The 20,137-nt window shown below is 36.6% G+C and overlaps 1 protein-coding gene across 1 annotated transcript in view; it reads right to left on the bottom strand.

The window, feature by feature from the left end:
- LOC100445724 (EF-hand calcium-binding domain-containing protein 3) overlaps nt 1–20,137 on the bottom strand; it is a 544,420-nt gene that overhangs the window by 75,782 nt on the left and 448,501 nt on the right. Inside the window, exons 99-101 of the mRNA XM_063718854.1 lie at nt 14,163–14,267; nt 13,448–13,501; nt 10,141–10,245 (exon numbers count right to left, since the gene is read on the bottom strand). Of these exons, the coding sequence (XP_063574924.1) occupies nt 10,141–10,245; nt 13,448–13,501; nt 14,163–14,267 (264 nt within the window). The remainder of the gene's footprint in view (nt 1–10,140; nt 10,246–13,447; nt 13,502–14,162; nt 14,268–20,137) is intronic.

The following is a 20,137-nucleotide window of genomic DNA, read 5'->3' as shown; positions in this document are numbered from 1 at the left end:
CCTTATCTCATAGGGGTTCTTGGGCAAGGCAGCCCAGTGGAACTGGGGAGGGGCCACAGGGTGAAGGAAGCTCCTAATTGAACTTTGCAGTAATTTCAACTGAGCATAAATTTTCCTGAGCAGAATCCAAAGGGGAGCAAATGGGAAGTATAGATAGGAGTGCAGAAACCACAGCTGATGGTGTGGGCAGGTGGGGAATGGCAAGGTCTGAGAGCCCTGCTTGCTTTCTCAGTGGGGAGGCTTATAGCCTAGGGCAAGATCTCAGCCCTGTTGCCACTGAGATCTAAAAGTTTGGAAAACATATTTGAGGGAATAATTGAGGAAAACTTCCCTGAACTTGCTAGAGATCCAGACATTCAAATACAAGAAGCTCAAAGAACACCTGGGAAATTTATTGCAAAAAGGTCATCACCTAGGCACAGTCATCAGGTTATCCAAAGTTAGGATGAAGGAAAGAATCTTAAGAGCTGTGAGGCAAAAACACCAGGTGATCTATAAAGGAAAACCTATCAGATTAACAGCAGATTTCTCAGCAGAAACCTATGAGCTAGAAGGAATTGAGGCCCTAGCTTTAGCCTCCTTAAAATATACTATCAGCCAAGAATTTTGTATGCAATGAAATTAAGCTCCAGAAATAAAGGAAAGATACAGTCTTTTTCAGACAAACAAATGCTTTGAGAATTCATCACTACCCAGCCAGCACTACAAGAACTGCTAAAAGGAGCTCTAAATCTTGAAACAAATCCTCAAAATACACCAAAATACACACCAAAATAGAACCTCCTTAAAGCATAAATCTCACAGGACCTATAAAACAATGACACAATAAAAACAAACAAACAAACAAAACCACACCTGGTATTCAGGCAAAAAAACAGCATGATGAACAGAATAGTACCACACATCTCAATACTAATGTTGCAAGTAAATGACCTAAATGCTCCGCTTAAAAGATACAGAATGGCTAAGAATTCATCAAACAAGTATCTGCTGCCTTCAGGAGACTCACTTAATACAAAAGGACTCACATAAACTTAAGGTAAGGGGTGGAAAAAGATATTCCATGCAAATGGATGCCAAAACAGAGCAGGAGTAGGTATGCTTGTATCACACTAAACAAACTTTAAAGCAACAGCAGTTAAAAAAGGCAAAGAGGGGCATTATATAATGATAAAAGGACTTGTCCAGGAAAATATCACAATCCTAAATATATATGCACCTAACACTGGAGTTCCCAAATTTATAAAACAATTACTAATAGACCTAAGAAATGAGACAGACAGCAACACAGTAATAATGGGGGACTTCAATACTCCACTGACAGCAGTAGACAGGTCATCAAGACAGAAAGTCAACAAAGAAACAATGGGTTTAAACTGTATCCTAGAACAAATGGACTTAACAGATATTTACAGAACATTCTACCCAACAACTGCAGAATATACATTCTATTCATCAGCATGTGGAACATTCTCCAAGTTGAACATATGATAGGGCATAAAACAAGTCTCAACAAATTTAAGGAAATTGAAATAATAGCCAAGTACTCTCTCACACCACAGTGGAATAAAATTGGAAATAAACTCTAAAAGGGGTTTGACGCAAATACATGGAAATTAAATAGCTTGTTCCTGAATGATTGTTGGGTTAACAATGAAATCAAGATGGAAATTAAAAACTTCTTTGAACTGAATGATAATAGTGATACAACCTATCAAAAGCTCTGGGATACAGAAAAGGCGGTGCTAACAGGAAAGTTCACAGCCTTAAGTGCCAACATCAAAAAGTCTGAAGGAGCGCAAATAGACAATCTAAGGACACACTTCAAGGAACTAGAGAAACAAGAACAAACCAAACCCAAACCCAGCAGAAGAAAAGAAATAACCAAGATCAGAGCAGAACTAAATGAAATTGAAACCAAAAAAATACAAAAGAATTATGAAACAAAAAGCTGGTTCTTTGAAAAGATAAATAAAATCGATAGACCATTAGTAAGATTAACCAAGAAAAGAAGAGAGAAGATCCAAATAAGCTCTATTAGAAACAAAATGGAGATATTACAACTGATACTACAGAAATACAAAAGATCATTCAAGGCTATTATGAACACCTTTACATGAATAAACTAGAAAACCTAGAGGAGATGGATAAATTTCTAGAAATACACAACCCTCTTAAATTAAGCCAGAGAGAAACAGAAACTCTAAACAGACCAATAACAAGCAGCAAGATTGAAATGATAATAAAAAATTGCCAAGAAAATAAAAGTCCAGGACCAGATGGATTCACAGCTGAATTCTATCAGAAATTCAAAGAAGAACTGGTACCAATCCTATTGACACCATTCCACAAGATAAAGAGGAATTCCTCCCTAAATCATTCTATGAAGCCGGTATCACCCTAATACAAAAACCAGGAAAAGACATAACCAAAAAAGAAAACTACAGGCCAGTATCCCTGATGAACACAGATGCAAAAATCTTTAACAAAATACTATATTAGCTAACCGAATCCAACAACATATCAAAAAGATAATCCACCATGATCAGGTGAATTTCATACCAGGGATGCAGTGATGGTTTAACATATGCAAGTCAGTAAATGTGGTACACCACATAAACAGAATTAAAAACAAAAATCACATCCTCATCTTAATAGATGCAGAAAAAGCATTTGACAAAATCCAGCATCCCTTTATGGTTAAAACTCTCAGCAAAATTGGCATACAAGGGACATACCTCAATGTAATAAAAGCCATCTATGACAAACCCACAGCCAACATAATACTAAATGGGGAAAAGTTGAAAGCATTCCCTCTGATAACTGAAACAAGATAAGGATGCCCATTTGCACCACTTCTGTTCAACATAGTACTGCAAGTCCTAGCCAGAGCAATCAGACAAGAGAAAGAAATAAAGGGCATCCAAATCAATAAGAAGGAAGTTAAACTGTTGCTGTTTGCTGATGACATGATTGTCTACCTAGAAAACCCTGAAGATTCCTCCAGAAAGCTCCTAGAACTGATAAAATAATTTAGCAGTTTCCAGATACAAAATTAATGTACATAAATCAGTAGCTCTCCTGTATACCAACAGTAACCAAGCTGAGAATCAAATCAAGAACTCAACCTCTTTTACAATAGCTGCAAAAAAAAAAAAATACTTAGGAATATACCTAACCAAGGAGGTGAAAGAACTCTACAAGGAAAACTACAAAACACTGCTGAAAGAAATTATAGACAACACAAACAAATGGAAACACATCCCATGCTCATGGATGGGTACATTCAATATTGTGAAAATGACCACATTGCCAAAAGCAATCTACAAATTCAATGCAATTCCGATCAAAATACCACCATCATTCTTCACAGAACTAGAAAAAACAATTCTAAAATTCATATGGAACAAAAAATGAGTCCACATAGCCAAAGCAAGAGTAAGCAAAAATAACAAATCTGGAGGCATCACATTACCTGATTTCAAACTATACTATAAGGCCATCGTCACCAAAACAGCATGGTACTGGTATAAAAATAGGCACGGAACAGAATAGAGAACCCAGAAAAAAGCCAAATACTTACAGCCAACAGATCTTCAATAAAACAAACAAAAACATAAAGAGGTCAGGCATGGTGGCTCACGCCTATAATCCCGGCACTTTGGGAGGCCAAGGTGGGCAGATCACTTGAGGCCAGGAGCCTGGCCAACATGGTGAAACCCCCTATCTACAAAAAAAAAATAAAACAAAAAAACAAAAAACATGAAGTGTGGAAAGGACACCCTATTCAACAAATGGTGCTGTGAAAATTGGCAAGCTACACGTGGGAGAATGAAACTGGGCCCTTATCTCTCACCTTTTCAAAAATCAACTCAAGATGAATCAAAGATTTAAATCTAAGACCCAAATCATAAAAATTCTAGAAGATGACATCAGAAAAACTCTTCTAGACATTGGCTTAGGGAAAGATGTTATGGCCAAGAACTCGAAAACAAATGCAATGAAAATAAAGATAAATAGATGTGACTTAATTAAAAAGCCTCTGCACAGCAAGAGAAATAATCAGCAGAGTAAACAGACAACTCACAGAGTGGGAGAAAATCTCTGCAAACTATGCATCCAACAAAGGACAAATATCCACAATCTACAGGGAACTCAAACAAATCAGCAAGAAAAAACAAATAATCCCATCAACAAGTGGGCAAAGGACATGCATAGACAATTTTCAAAAGAAGATATACAAGCAGCCAACAAATGTATGAAAAATGCTCAACATCACTAATGATCAGGGAAATGCAAATCAAAACCCCAATATGATACCACCTTACTCCTGCAAGAATGGCCATAATTAAAAAATCAAAAAATAATAGATGTTGGTGTGGATGTGGTAAAAAGGGAACACTTTTACACTGCTGGTGGGAATGTAAACTAGTATAACCACTATGGAAAACAGTATGGAAACTCCTTAAAGAACTAAAAGTAGATCTACCATTTGATCTAGCAATCCCACTACTGGGTATCTACTCAGAGGAAAAGAAGTCATTATATGAAAAAGACACATGAACATGCATGTTTATAGCAGCACAATTTGCAATTGCAAAAATATGGAACCAGCTTAAATGTCCATCAACCAATGAGTGGATAAAGACAATGTGGTATATATATAATTTCTATATATATACATATATATGTATATATATATATACAGTGTTCCATGGTGTGTGTATATATATATATACCACATTGGCTTTATATATATATATATATGCACACCATGGAACATTACTCTGCCATAAAAAGGATGAAATAATGGCATTCACAGCAACTTGGATGGGGTTGGAGACCATTATTCTAAGTGAAGTAACTCAGGAATGGAAAAATGAACATTGTATGTTCTCATTTATAAGTGGGAGCTAAGCTATAAGGATGCAAAGGCATAAGAATGACATAATGGACTCTGGGGACTCAAGGGGAAGGTTAGAAGTGGGGTGAGGGCCCCAAATCAACAGAATATACATTTTTTTCAGCACCACACCGCACCTATTCCAAAATTGACCACATACTTGGAAGTAAACCTCTCCTCAGAAAATGTAAAAGAACAGAAATGATAACAAACTGTCTCTCAGACCACAGTGCAATCAAACTAGAACTCAGGATTAAGAAACTCACTCAAAACCACTCAACTACATGGAAACTGAACAGCCTGCTCCTGAATGACTACTGGGTACATAACGAAATGAAGGCAGAAATAAAGACGTTCTTTGAAACCAATGAGAACAAAGACACAACATACCAGAATCTCTGGGACACATTCAAAGCAGTGTGTAGAGGGAAATTTATAGCACTAAATGCCCACAAGAGAAAGCAGGAAAGATCCAAAATTGACACTCTAACATCACAATTAAACGAACTAGAAAAGCAAGAGCAAACACATTCAAAAGCTAGCAGAAGGCAAGAAATAACTAAAATCAGAGCAGAACTGAAGGAAATACAGACACAAAAAACCCTTCAAAAAATTAATGAATCCAGGAGCTGGTTTTTTGAAAGGATCAACAAAATTGATAGATCGCTAGCAAGACTAATAAAGAAGAAAAGAGAGAAGAATCAAATAGATGCAATAAAAAATGATAAAGGGGATATCACCACCGATCCCACAGAAATACAAACCACCATCAGAGAATACTATAAACCTCTACACAAATAAACTAGAAAATCTAGAAGAAATGGATAAATTCCTTGACACATACATACACCCTCCCAAGACTAAACCAGGAAGAAGTTGAATCTCTGAATAGACCAATAACAGGCTCTAAAATTGTGGCAATAATCAATAGCTTACCAACCAAAAAGAGTCCAGGACCAGATGGATTCACAGCCGAATTCTACCAGAGGTGCAAGGAGGAGCTGGTACCATTCCTTCTGAAACTATTCCAATCAATAGAAAAAGAGGGAATCCTCCTTAACTCATTTTATGAGGCCAGCATCATCCTGATACCAAAGCCGGGCAGAGACACAACTAAAAAAGAGAATTTTAGACCAATATCCTTGATGAACATTGATGCAAAAATCCTCAATAAAATACTGGCAAACCGAATCCAGCAGCACATCAAAAAGCTTATCAAGTGGGCTTCATCTCTGGGATGCAAGGCTGGTTCAATATACACAAATGAATAAATGTAATCCAGCATATAAACAGAACCAAAGACAAAAACCACATGATTATCTCAATAGATGCAGAAAAGGCCTTTGACAAAATTCAGCAAACTTCATGCTAAAAACTCTCAATAAATTAGGTATTGATGGGACGTATCTCAAAATAATAAGAGCTATCTATGACAGACCCACAGCCAATATCATACTGAATGGGCAAAAACTGGAAGCATTCCCTTTGAAAACTGGCACAAGACAGGGATGCCCTCTCTCACCACTCCTATTCAACATAGTGTTGGAAGTTCTGGCCAGGGCAATCAGGCAGGAGAAGGAAATAAAGGGTATTCAATTAGGAAAAGAGGAAGTCAAATTGTCCCTGTTTGCAGACGACATGATTGTATATCTAGAAAACCCCATCGTCTCAGTCCAAAATCTCCTTAAGCTGATAAGCAACTTCAGCAAAGTCTCAGGATACAAAATCAATGTACAAAAATCACAAGCATTCTTATACACCAATAACAGACAAACAGAGAGCCAAATCATGAGTGAACTCCCATTCACAATTGCTTCAAAGAGAATAAAATACCTAGGAATCCAACTTACAAGGGATGTGAAGGACCTCTTCAAGGAGAACTACAAACCACTGCTCAAGGAAATAAAAGAGGATACAAATAAATGGAAGAACATTTCATGCTCATGGGTAGGAAGAATCAATATCGTGAAAATGGCCATACTGCCCAAGGTAATTTATAGATTCAATGCCATCCCCATCAAGCTACCAATGACTTTCTTCACAGAATTGGAAAAAACTACTTTAAAGTTCATGTGGAACCAAAAAAGAGCCCACATCGCCAAGTCAATCCTAAGCCAAAAGAACAAAGCTGGAGGCATCACGCTACCTGACTTCAAACTATACTACAAGGCTACAGTAACCAAAACAGCATGGTACTGGTACCAAAACAGAGATATAGATCAATGGAACAGAACAGAGCCCTCAGAAATAACGCCACATATCTACAACTATCTGATCTTTGACAAACCTGAGAAAAACAAGCAATGGGGAAAGGATTCCCTATTTAATAAATGGTGCTGGGAAAACTGGATAGCCATATGTAGAAAGCTGAAACTGGATCCCTTCCTTACACCTTATACAAAAATTAATTCAAGATGGATTAAAGACTTAAATGTTAGACCTAAAACCATAAAAACCCTAGAAGAAAACCTAGGCATTACCATCCAGGACATAGGCATGGGCAAGGACTTCATGTCTAAAACACCAAAAGCAAGGGCAACAAAAGCCAAAATTGACAAATGGGATCTAATTAAACTAAAGAGCTTCTGCACAGCAAAAGAAACTACCATCAGAGTGAACAGGCAACCTACAGAATGGGAGAAAATTTTCACAACCTACTCATCTGACAAAGAGCTATTATCCAGAATCTACAATGAACTCCACCAAATTTACAAGAAAAAAACAAACAACCCCATCAAAAAGTGGGCGAAGGACATGAACAGACACTTCTCAAAAGAAGACATTTATGCAGCCAAAAAACACATGAAAAAATGCTCATCATCACTGGCCATCAGAGAAATGCAAATCAAAACCACAATGAGATACCATCTCACACCAGTTAGAATGGCAATCATTAAAAAGTCAGGAAACAACAGGTGCTGGAGAGGATGTGGAGAAATAGGAACACTTTTACACTATTGGTAGGACTGTAAACTAGTTCAACCATTGTGGAAGTCAGTGTGGCGATTCCTCAGGGATCTAGAACTAGAAATACCATTTGACCCAGCCATCCCATTACTGGGTATAAACCGAAAGGACTATAAATCATGCTGCTATAAAGACACATGCACACGTATGTTTATTGCAGCACTATTCATAATAGCAAAGACTTGGAACCAACCCAAATGTCCAACAATGATAGACTGAATTAAGAAAATGTGGCACATATACACCATGGAATACTATGCAGCCATAAAAAATGATGAGTTCATGTCCTTTGTAGGGACATGGATGAAACTGGAAATCATCATTCTCAGTAAACTATTGCAAGGACAAAAAACCAAACACTGCATGTTCTCACTCATAGGTGGGAATTGAACAATGAGAACACATGGACACAGGAACGGGAACATCACACTCTGGGGATTGTTATGGGGTGGTGCGGGGAGGATAGCATTAGGAGATATACTTAATGCTAAATGACGAGTTAATGGGTGCAGCACACCAGCATGGCACATGTATACACATGTAACTAACCTGCACATTGTGCACATGTACCCTAAAACTTAAAGTATAATAATAATAAAATAAAAAATAAATAAAAAAAGTAAAATGTTTAAGAAAATTAACAAAGACAGAAATCTGTTTTTTGAAAATATACAATTTGTAAAAATCTTAGTAAGAGTTATCAAACAAAAATAAACTAAGGATTTGAGAGAAAAAAACCCAAAAAAACAAAAAACGACTAAACCCTAGAGACCAGAGATAAACTAAAGGAGAAAAAAGAAATATAATTACATTGGACAGTAATGTTATGAAGAGTTAATTAGGATTCAATGAGTCATAACTTATTTTGAAGATGTGGCATTTTAGAAAACTACCTAGCTTCATTCATAGTACCCTCAGACATTAAAGGTGTAATTGTCATTATCATTTTAATTGGTACTGTAATTTAATGGTTATACACGTGGTTGTTGTAAGGTCTTTTAAGCTGTTGGGATTTTAATATTTGACATGTAGCTTGAAAAATAATTATGACATTTCCCAGATTTGAGGTTGGCCTTTGCAGTTAATGAAAACACTGTGTTTTCAAAATGGTTATTATTGATAGTACAAATAATACAGCCTACAGAGCTGCCTTCATCTGTACCATAGTTCTTTTTCTTGGAGATCACTGGGATTATCTAATCAGACCAACACTGCCACCATATTTATGCAGTATGTAATGTATGGTAGATATATTGCAAAATACCAAAAGAAAAGCACTTGTAGTAGTTTCTACTTGGAAAACAGTATTGTTACTAAAAGTTATGGCAGAAATAATATTTGATTAACTGTAGGCCTTGATTGTCTTGATTGTAAATGCTAGGTACTATATTATGCACACAGCTTGAAATGTATGTGGCACAATGAATAAAAGCTTACTTTCCTAAAATAAAAAAAATAAAAAAAAGAAGTGGGGTGAGGGATAAGGCTACACATTGGGTGCAGTGTACATTGCTCGGGTAATGGGTGCACTAAAATCTCAGAAATTACCACTAAATAACTTATCCATGTAACCAAATACCACCTGTTCCCCCCAAACTATTGAAGTAATAAAAAAAATACAAAAATTCAAAAAAGGAGATTGGTCTATATCCTGATGGATATATCTTTTCATCTCTTCTTATCCTTTTTATTTTCTCTTACCCTCCCCTCATCTGTTATCTCTTTCTTCCTTATCCTACCCTTTTATTCCATTCTTTATCTCTCAAATATTCCTTTATTCTATCTTTCCATTCTTTTGGTGTTCTTGTCCTCATAGAGACACTCTGAGACACTGTTTTGACCTTGGTGATGATTCTCATGGTTTGATGTACCTTGTTTAAAGATGAATAACACTAATAACTAGGGAATGCATTTTCAATTGTCTGATACTGAGTGTCCTATAAGTACCTCAATTCAACTATATTTCAAAGATTTTTCTTCATTCTGCTTTCTCTGCTATCCTTCTCCCTGTTCTTAAAAATTATTTTTTGGCAGTCATAAAAACTTCTGGTGCACACTTTAGTATCTCCCTCCCTTTCACCCACCACATCAAATCAGTCTTCCCCATATATGTGTGGTTCCCAGGTAAGGCCCTTATCACCTGTACCTTATTAACAGTCTCTTAAATTGTATCTCTGTCCCCAGTTTTTCTCTCTCCAACATGTCTTTACTCTTTGCTTTCACAGTAGACTAGTCATTATCTACAGGATAAAGGTGTCTTAAATGCTCACCAGTCACTGGCAGGTGAGTCTTCAGGTCCTTGATTTCTTTTGCTTCGAGTCTGAACCCAGTGTTTTGTAGAACACTCGTTAGGTCATTGACATTAACCTGCCCTCCTTCATAGAAACAAGAAAAAGTAGATAAGGATGTCATAAAATGAAAAATGCATACTCTCAACCCCTACTCAGAAATGAAAGCAGAAAGAAGCTATTTACAGCAAGTCATGTGGGCGTCAGGAACAGAATATGCTTCCAAAATTAAACTTCTGGAAGAAGTTTATACTGGGGAGGAGAAGTAAAGAGTTTGGCATTTCTGATGAATTAGACAGAGATAACAACCAAATCATGTTATTCTGTCAAAAAGTAAGATCTGAAACTTGCTACAGTAATAATAAATTATTTCCCAAGTGTAACTGTACACAAAGGAGGACTCCAGTTAATGGGGAAAATTACTGAAAACTATTGGTGTAGTTTTGATCAAATCATTCTGAAATATAGGGATTTAAAAAGAGTTAATAAAGAGTCAATATATATTTCAGATAAGTTAAATAATTAAATGTAAAAAGTGAAATAATAGAAAAACAAAGAAAACTAAATATATGTGATTCTTCACACACTGGCTAGCTTGTAAAGGACTTAAAAGTCAATCACAGAAAAAATGACTGATAAAATTAAATACATAAACATGAAAAATGGCCATATATCAAAATACAACATAATGGATAAAAAGTAGATTTGTAGTTGCCTAGGTCTGAGAGAGTTGGGGGGTATAAGTAGTGACTGCTAATGGGTACTGAGTTTCCTTTTGCAGTGCTGAAATATTTTAAAGCTGATTGTGGTGATACTGCACAATTCTGTTAGTATACTAAATCCCATTGAATTATACACTTTAAGTAGGTTAATTGTTTGGTATATGAACTACATCCCAATAAAGCTGTTGTAAAAATACAATAAAATAAAATGCAGATAACGAATTCGGAAAATATTTATAATAGCTATGACAATGTGCTAATATTTAATCTATAAAGAGGTCATTCATATTAATGGAAACAACGTTTGGACTCCAATAGATTAAAAGATATAATGATATAAAAATATTTTCTTTTTGAAAAATTTTTTCCTTTTTCATCTATGTTTTTTAAATTTTTAAAAGTTTTTAAGTTTTTTTTTTTTGAGACGAAGTCTCGCTTTGTCACCCAAGCTGGAGTGCAGTGCTATGATCTCGGCTCACTGCAACCTCCTGGGTTCAAACGATTCTCCTGCCTCAGTCTCCCAAATAGCTGGGACTACAGGTGGGCACCACCATGCCTGGCTAATTTTTGTATTTTTAGTAGAGATGGGATTTCACCTTGTTGGCCAGGCTGCTCTCAAACTCCTGAACTTGTGATCCACCCACAGTGGCCTCCCAAAGTGCTGGGATTACAGGTGTGAGCCACCATGCCCAGCTTAAATTTTTTTCTTGCCCTGTCTTATGGTGCTGATCAAAATTTTCTATGAGTGATTTTATGTATATATTTTGTTCTCTATATATTATTTGTATATATTTTGTTCTCTATATATTATTTGTATATATTATTTGTTCTCTATATATTATGTATATATTTTGTTCTCTAAGTAGATTATAAACTCTTTGAAAGTAAGAACTACCAGCCGGGCATGGTGGCTCACATCTGTAATCCCAGCACTTTGGGAGGCTGAGGCGGATGGATCACCTGAGGTCGGGAGTTCAAGACCAGCCTGACCACCATGGAGAAACCCCGTCTCTACTAAAAATACAAAATTAGCCGGGTGTGGTGGCGCATGCCTGTAATCCCAGCTACTTGGGAGGCTGAGGCAGGAGAATCGCTTGAACCCAGGAGATGGAGGTTGCAGTGAGCTGAGATTGTGCCGTTGTACTCCAGCCTGGGCAACAAGAGTGAAACTCCATCTCAAAAAAAAAAAAAAAAAAAAGAAATTAAGAACTATCTTCTGCTTTTTGTAGCCCCTCCCCCACCACACTCCCAACACTATGCCAGTCAAATGTTTGATGAATGAAAAAATCCTCAAAATAAGCTTTCTTTTCCATTAAAGAGAAAACAACCGCTATCCTTGTGAGAATTCTCTGATTTAAATATAAAACAATTGATATGGTTTGGCTGTATCCCCACTCAAATCTCATCTTGAATTCCCACGTGTTGTGGGAGGTAATGAATCATGCGGGCAGGTCTTTCTCATGCTGTTCTTGTGATAGTGAATAAGACTCACAAGATCTGATGGTTTTATAACAGGGAGTTTCCTTGCACAAGCTCTCTCTCTTTGCCTGCCACCATCCACGTAAGGTGTGACTTGCTCCTCCTTGCCTTCCACCATGATTGTGAGGCCTCCCCAGCCATATGGAACTGTAAATCCATTAAACCTCTTTCTTTTCTAAATTGCCCAGTCTCAGATATGTCTTTATCAGCAGCATGAAAATGGACTAATACAACAATATAAAGCCCATTTAAAAATTGTTTTTATTTTAATATATTTTTTGAGACAGGGTCTGGCTCTGCCATCCAGTCTCACTGCAGCCTCAAACTCCTGGGCTCAAGTGATCCCCCTGTCTCAGCCTCCTGAGTAGCTGGGACCACAACTACATGTCACCAATATAAAAACATTTTCAACTTTATTGATAACAAAAAAATCAGAACAATAATTAGATTCAATTTTTTCATCAAATTAATTCAATTTTTTCATCCATCAAATGAACAAGAATAAAAAATATAAAAATAATATACTGTATTTAGGGCATGATGGTAATACTATGTATGGAGGTGCAAATTTCTGCTGGAAGAATATATCCAAAGAAAATGACTTTAAAGTTGGATCAAGATTTATGTATGAAGATCAGAGACATATAAGAGAAAAACACTAAATAAATGTTCAACAAGAGAACAATGATTAAGTAAATTATAATACAACTAGATGATATAGTTATTAAAATGATGTTTACTAAGAAATTTTAAATAACATGGTGAATTATTACACTAAAATTTTAGGATTAAATGCAGGATACGTAACATTTCTATTAAGAGTTTAATTAATAATACACATATATGCACAGGAAAAAGGTCAAAGATATCTGTAATAGAAAAGGTAATATTACTTGAAATTGTGGGTAATTACATTTTTTTCTGTATGCTACTATATATATTCCAGATTATTCTCAAATACCCAGCATCTAGTAGACACTTGAATGTTTGTTGAATAAAATGCATAATTTTCTGCTTATTTGTGTAATCAGAAAAAACCAATTAGAACAATCTCAAATATTATTTTCCTTATCCTTTTTCTCACTTACCTCTGAAGGATTTCACACCATCCAATAATTCTTTCTTAAACACCTTTTTATCTGCTGTAGGATAAAACATGATTAATAATGCTTTCAGAGATTCATAAAAATTAAAATATATACTTACAGGAAGGGAAAATTTAGAAATTTATTACAATTTAATCTCAATGAAATGAAAGATATTTGGAAAACTCAGTGTAGTGAACCTATCCACTGGATAGAATACAAACTATTGTTAGTGGTGCCCTATCGTGCTGAATTACACACAGCCTTTCCTTTCTTGTTTTCTCCTCTCTAATTTACCTTCATCTTTTCTTTCTTTACCTTTTCTACCCCTTCTGCTCTTACTTTTTTTCAGTTTATACCTTAAGTCTTATCTTTTTCCTAGGGGGACAAAAGAAATTGTCTTATGATAGGACTTCTGACTGAAGAGGTTCATGTTTCCTAAACCAATATAATAATAACAGGATTTTTAGAAATGCTAGGACTGGGCCTTTTAAAAAATATTTTTAATTGACACAATTGTTTCAAACATTAGAATTTCTAATACAAAACCTTAAAACCAACCTCTTTGAAATTTTCAAGAGTGTAAGGACTTGGGGAATCAGACATGGTCCCTGCTCTCTCAGGTTTTAGATAGTGCCACGCAGACGATGATCTTCAGTAAGTGTTGAATGAATATATTTTTAGACATCAGTGAAGCAGAACACATGTAAATGCTTACCAGAAACTGGCAGAGTTTTCAGCAGCTTTTTGTGCTCCTTATTTGTGATCTCTATTCCCATGTTTTCCAGAACATTTTTCACATCCCCAGCATGAATCTGCTCTCCTTTAGAGGAAGGGAAATAGTCGTAGGTAAGAATATAAGAATTATGTCATATTTTATATTATGACATTATAATTATGTATTAGTCCATTTTCATGCTGCTGATAGACATACCTGAGACTGGGAAGAAAAAGAGGTTTAATTGGACTTAACAGTTCCACATGGCTGGGGAGGCCTCAGAATCATGGCGGGAGGCGAAAGGCACTTTTTACATGGTGGCGGCAAGAGAAAATGAGGAAGAAGCAAAAGCAGAAACCCCCTGATAAACCCATCAGATCTCATGAGACTTACTCACTATCATGAGAATAGCATGGGAAAGACTGGCCCCCATGATTCAATTACCACCCTGTAATTCCCTCCCACAACATGTGGGAATTCTGAGAGACACAATTCAGGTTGAGATTTGGGTGGGGACACAGCCAAACTATATCAAATTATATACAACATTATATGTAATTATAATTAACATATTTTATGTAATTATGATTAACATATAACATTATAACTACATGTAACATTATATATCATATATATGTACCTGTGCTTGTATATATATAATTATATATAATGTGTGTGTGTGCATATATACATATATATATATATATATATATATGTAATCCTGAGCTGCTGGGGGAAGAGCAAAGCACAGTAAAAGCTTGTTTAGCTATTTATTTATTTATTTATTTACTATTTTGAGACAAGGTCTCACTCTGCCATCCTGGCTGGAGTGCAGTGGCATGATCATGGCTCACTGCAGCCTTGACCTCCTGGGCTTAAGCAAACCTCCCACCCCAGACCCTCGGAGTAGCTGGGACTACAGGCATGCAACAGCACATGGGGCTAATTTTTTGTACTTTTTGTAGAGATAGGGTCTCCCTGTGTTACCCAGGCTAGTCTTGAACTCCTGGCCTCAAGTGATCCGTCTGGCTCGGCCTCCCAAAGTGCTAGGGTTACAGGCATGAGCCACTGTACCAGGCCTTGTTTAGCTATCTAGAGTCAAGGAGGGGAGTCAGAAATTTTTCTTTTAACCTAAGTAAAATAAAATCTCTTACAATGATAACACAATATCATATAATAAGTAAAACAGAAATTGTATAATTTCTCAATAATTTGGGAGCTGTTTCATGGTTAATATAAATAATACCACAAGAATACCTCTACTTTTAATTTTCTTCTTCTTCTTTCTTCTTCTTTTTGGTCCTCCCTATCCCCTTCCCTCTTGTTCTTTTGCCTTAATTATGGGGTAAGTTAAAAATGACAATAAAATCTGACTCCTTGTAATATATTTCACCTTGAGTGAATTTACATTTATATAATTACATTGTAAACTTGGGAAGTCAGGGATCATGTCTTTCTCTCAAAATCTAGCATAATACCTGGCACATAGCCAGTGATCAACTAAATGTAGAATGAGTTAATTAATTGTTTGAACATCAACAAAGCAAAATACATTACTGATTGAAACTTCAGAGAGTTCATTCACTTGATCATTACTATTTACTATGTGAAGAAAACAAAATTTTTGAAGGGGTAAAACTGACATTGAAACTGCTCAATGTATAAACCATAATTAGGCCAGGTGTGGTGGCTCACGCCTGTAATCCCAGCACTTTGGGAAGCTGAGGTGGGCAGATCAATTGAGGTCAGGAGTTCAAGACCAGCCTGGCCAACATGGTGAAACCCTGGCTCTACAAAAATAGAAAAATTAGCTAGGTGTGGTGGCATGTGCCTGTAATTCCAGCTACTCAGGAGGCTGAGGCAGGAGAGTCACTTGAACCCTGGAAGTGGAGGTTGCAGTGAGCAGAGATCAGGCCTCTGCACTCCAGCCTGCGTGATGGAGTGACACTCTGTCTCAAAAAAAAAAAAAAATCATAATTAACAAGCAGGACTATGACTTTTTTGGCAAATATTATTGCAACATTTACTAAAATTGATCATGTTTTAAGACAAAAATTTAAATCTCAATAAATTACTCAAAGGCAAAAAGTATATTAGTCATATTCTAATTATAATTTAAAGTCAGCTAGGTGCAGTGACTCACACCTGTAATCCCAGCATTTTGGGAGGCCAAGGTGGGTGGATCACGAGGTCAAGAGATGAAGACCATCCTGGCCAACATGGTGAAACTCTGTCTGTATTAAAAATACAAAAATTAGCTGGGTGTGGTGGTGTGCTCCTGTAGTCCCAGCTACTTGGGAGGCTGAGGCAGGAGAATTGCTTGAACCTGGGAGATGGAGGTTGCAGTGAGCCGAGATTGCTCTGCAGTCCAGCCTGGTGACAGAGTGAGACTCTGTCTCAAAAAAAAAAAATAAATAAAAATAAATAAATAAATAAATAAAATAAAATAAAAATAAAAGAAGAAAAAATGTGAAATCAACCACAGAAAGAGATTTAAGAAATCCTCTCTACTTGGAAATTATAAATAAAATATTTTAAATAACTGCTGAGTTAAATAAGTTGAAACTGAGATCATAAACTACTTAGAAATTATGAACACAACTTCTGTTTCCAGCAAAACAATAGAGTAGGACATCCTACTTGCTACAAATATCTAAAATGGATTAAAAAATGACAAAATAATTGTAGATGGATGGCTGAGTTTGTCGGAAAGGAAGAAAAATTTTTGGTTTCAGGAAATAGAGAGGGTTTTAAGAGTCAAGTTGATATGTACTCAATTTTTTTTCTTTCTTTTTTTATTAACCTTTCCTATGGTGCCGAGAAAAATACTCAATTTGATGTGGAGATAACCCTAGTGGGTTATCTGACCAGATCTGGCAACAGCTTTGTTTTAATGCCCAAGCAGGAGCAGGGAGATAAGTTCTTGAGCACATGATAGGGACACAGATTTGAAACACTGCATATTTAAAGTCCATTAAAGAGACTGGGCACAGTGGCTCACATCTGTAATCCTCAGCACATTGGGAGGCTGAGGAAGGTGGATCACTTGAGGCCAGGAGTTCGAGACCAGCCTGGCCAACACTGAAACCCTGTCTCTACTAAAAATACAAAAAAAAAAAAAAAAATTATTTGGGTGTGGTGGCACATGCCTGTAATCCCAGCTACTTGGGTGGCTGAGACACAAGAGTCGCTTGAACTCAGGAGGTGGAGGCTGCAGTGAGCTGAGATCATGCCACTGCACTCCAGCCTGGGTGACACAATGAGACTCTGACTCAAATAAATAAATAAATTAAATTAAACCTATTAAAGAGAAAGAAAGGACATAGATAGAAGCATAAGAATAAAAAATTGAGGAAAAGAACAGGCTAGTGTGCAAAAGATGTAAAATGATATCTAGAAATAAAAAATTGTTATTGGCATTTTCAATAAACAGTGTGAGATAGAGTTGTAGAGAGAATTAGTGAACTGGAAGAGAGATTTGAGAAATTCTATAAAAAAGGAGAATGATATAAAAAGTGGAAAATATGGAAAAAAGATAGGAAAGACAGAATAAGAAAGTCCATCATATACATAATGGGAGTTTCCAAAAGTAAAAGAAAAAGAGAAGAGGCAATATTTGAAACATAAAGGCTAAGAATTTTCAAGAATTGATGAAAGGCATGAATTTTTAGTTTCAGGAATCACAAGTCTTGGGCAGAAAAAATGAAAAGAAGTGTATACTTGGAGATACTATAATGAAAACTTCAAAGATAGACATAATCTTAAAAGTTACAAGAGAAAAAGTAGCTATTAATAAATAATTAAGGCTGGGTGTGGTGGCTCACACCCGTAATCCTAGCACTTTGGGAGGTCAAGGTGGGTGGATCACTTGAGGTCAGGAGTTTGAGACCAGCCTGGCCATCATGGTGAAACTCCATCTATACTAAAAATACAAAAATTAGCCGGGCATGTGGCTCATGCCTGGACTCCCAGCTACTCAGGAGGCTGAGAAAGGAGAATTGCTTGAACCTAGGAGGCGGAGGTTGCAGTCAACTGGGATTGCGCCACTGCACTCCAGCCTGGGTGACAGAGCAAGACTCTGTCCCCCTCCAAAACAAACAAACAAACAAACAAACAAAAAACCCAATTAAGACAGCTTATTTTTTTAACAGCAGAGTCCAGAAAACAATCAATATATGAATACATATATATAGTGTGTGTATATATGTGTGTCTATGTGTGTGTGTGTGTGTGTGTGTGTGTGCACGCATGCACATGGTATATATTTTCTTTTCCCTCTTTCCATTTTTAATTTAAATATTAGTTTTGTTATATGTTAACTTTACAATTTAGGCTTTAGGTAACAGAATATTCAGATAGCACTGTAACTAAATTTGATAAGTAATTAACACAGCTCAGAGATAGTATGACTGTCTACCGGAGATGGACTGTTGGAACTTTGTTTCTCCTCATTCTGTGGAGAGGGTGAGAAAGAATATCTTCATTTATAGGAAGAATAGTTGCATCTTATTAGGTGGAAACAGAGTTTTTTTTTTTTGATAAATAGAAGTTCAAATATATGCAGAAGGATTGTAGCTGAGTAGCCAAAAGGGTACTCTTTCAGCTATTTAGTTATTCTCTCTCAGCTCCAATCCTACCGTTCTATACTTAGCTTTATGATGCTGAGCCTGAGACTTTGTAAACTATGTTTCTGGCTCCATGTTAAATTCTGCCAACGGAGAGTGCTAGAGGGAGTCTGAAAGGCTGGAAGATGCAGTTCCTTCCTGCAGTAGTGGCTGAATCCAGTTTTCAGTTTTTCAACCTTGTGGAACCAGCTTTATTATACTCTCTTCAGGGACAGACACCAGCATTAGTTTCTAGAGTTCTAAGATAAAATGACAATCTATAAGTCTAGATTCAGCCAAACTATGATTCAAAGATGAATCATGGCCAGGCGTGGTGGCTCACACCTGTAATCCCAGCACTTTGGGAGGCCGAGGTAGGTGGATCATGAGGTCAGGAGATCAAGACCATCTTGGCTAACACGGTGAAACACCGTCTCTACTAAAAATACAAAAAAATTAGCCAGGCGTGGTGGCGGGTGCCTGTAGTCCCAGCTACTTTGGAGGTTGAGGCAGGAGAATGGCATGAACCTGGGAGTCAGAGCTTGCAGTGAGCCGAGATGGCGCCACTGCACTCCAGCCTAGGTGACAGAGTGAGACTCTGTCTCAAAAAAAAAAAAAAAAAAAAGAATCATTAGTTTCCGGAGTTCTAAGATAAAAATGACAATCTACAAGTCTAGATTCAGCCAAACTATGATTCAAAGATGATTGTAAAATAAACATACTTTTAGACAAAGACTGGCTTTTGTTGATATCACTAAGAAGGATGAACCCCCAAAGGACTAGGAAGTTAAAAGCATCAGTAAGGAAAGCTTTACCTGTATTTACATCTTGCAGAAGATTGGCTTTAAGTTGCTCTGTTCTTGCTTTTAATATACTCACTTGACAAAATCCCACTGCTGGTTAAATGCAAGTCTCTACTACTCTGTGCCTACAGCCATGTAGCTAACTAGAACTAAAGTGAACTATGCTGACTGCCCTCACTTTACATTGATGATCATGAACCTCAAGTGGGTCTTTAATGCCCTGGGGCAATCATACTATACTTTGCTGGCTCCTTAATTTTCCTACTCTTCTTTATGACTACTTCACACTTTCCTTCCTCTTTTCAAACCACTGTTTCCTCTTCTTTCATTTGATCACTATTTCTTTCCTCTCTTTAATTAAAAAAAGAAGCCACCTCTTACCACCATTTTCACCACTTTACTTATGCCCTTATTCCACTTTGTTCTCTTTTGCAGTGAAACACCTTAGATATTCACAGTTTCTAAATCCTATTTCCCATTATTTCGGACTCATTCCACTTAGGCTTCTTCTCATCCTCACTACCTGAAGTTTCTCTTTGGATATCACCAGTGACCTCCATGTGGCTAT

The sequence above is a fragment of the Pongo abelii genome, chromosome 19 (assembly GCF_028885655.2).
Source record: "Pongo abelii isolate AG06213 chromosome 19, NHGRI_mPonAbe1-v2.0_pri, whole genome shotgun sequence".
In the NCBI taxonomy this organism is placed as follows: domain Eukaryota; kingdom Metazoa; phylum Chordata; class Mammalia; order Primates; family Hominidae; genus Pongo; species Pongo abelii.
The sequence above is the reverse complement of the archived record's forward strand: the minus strand, read 5'-3'. Positions and strand labels throughout refer to the sequence as shown.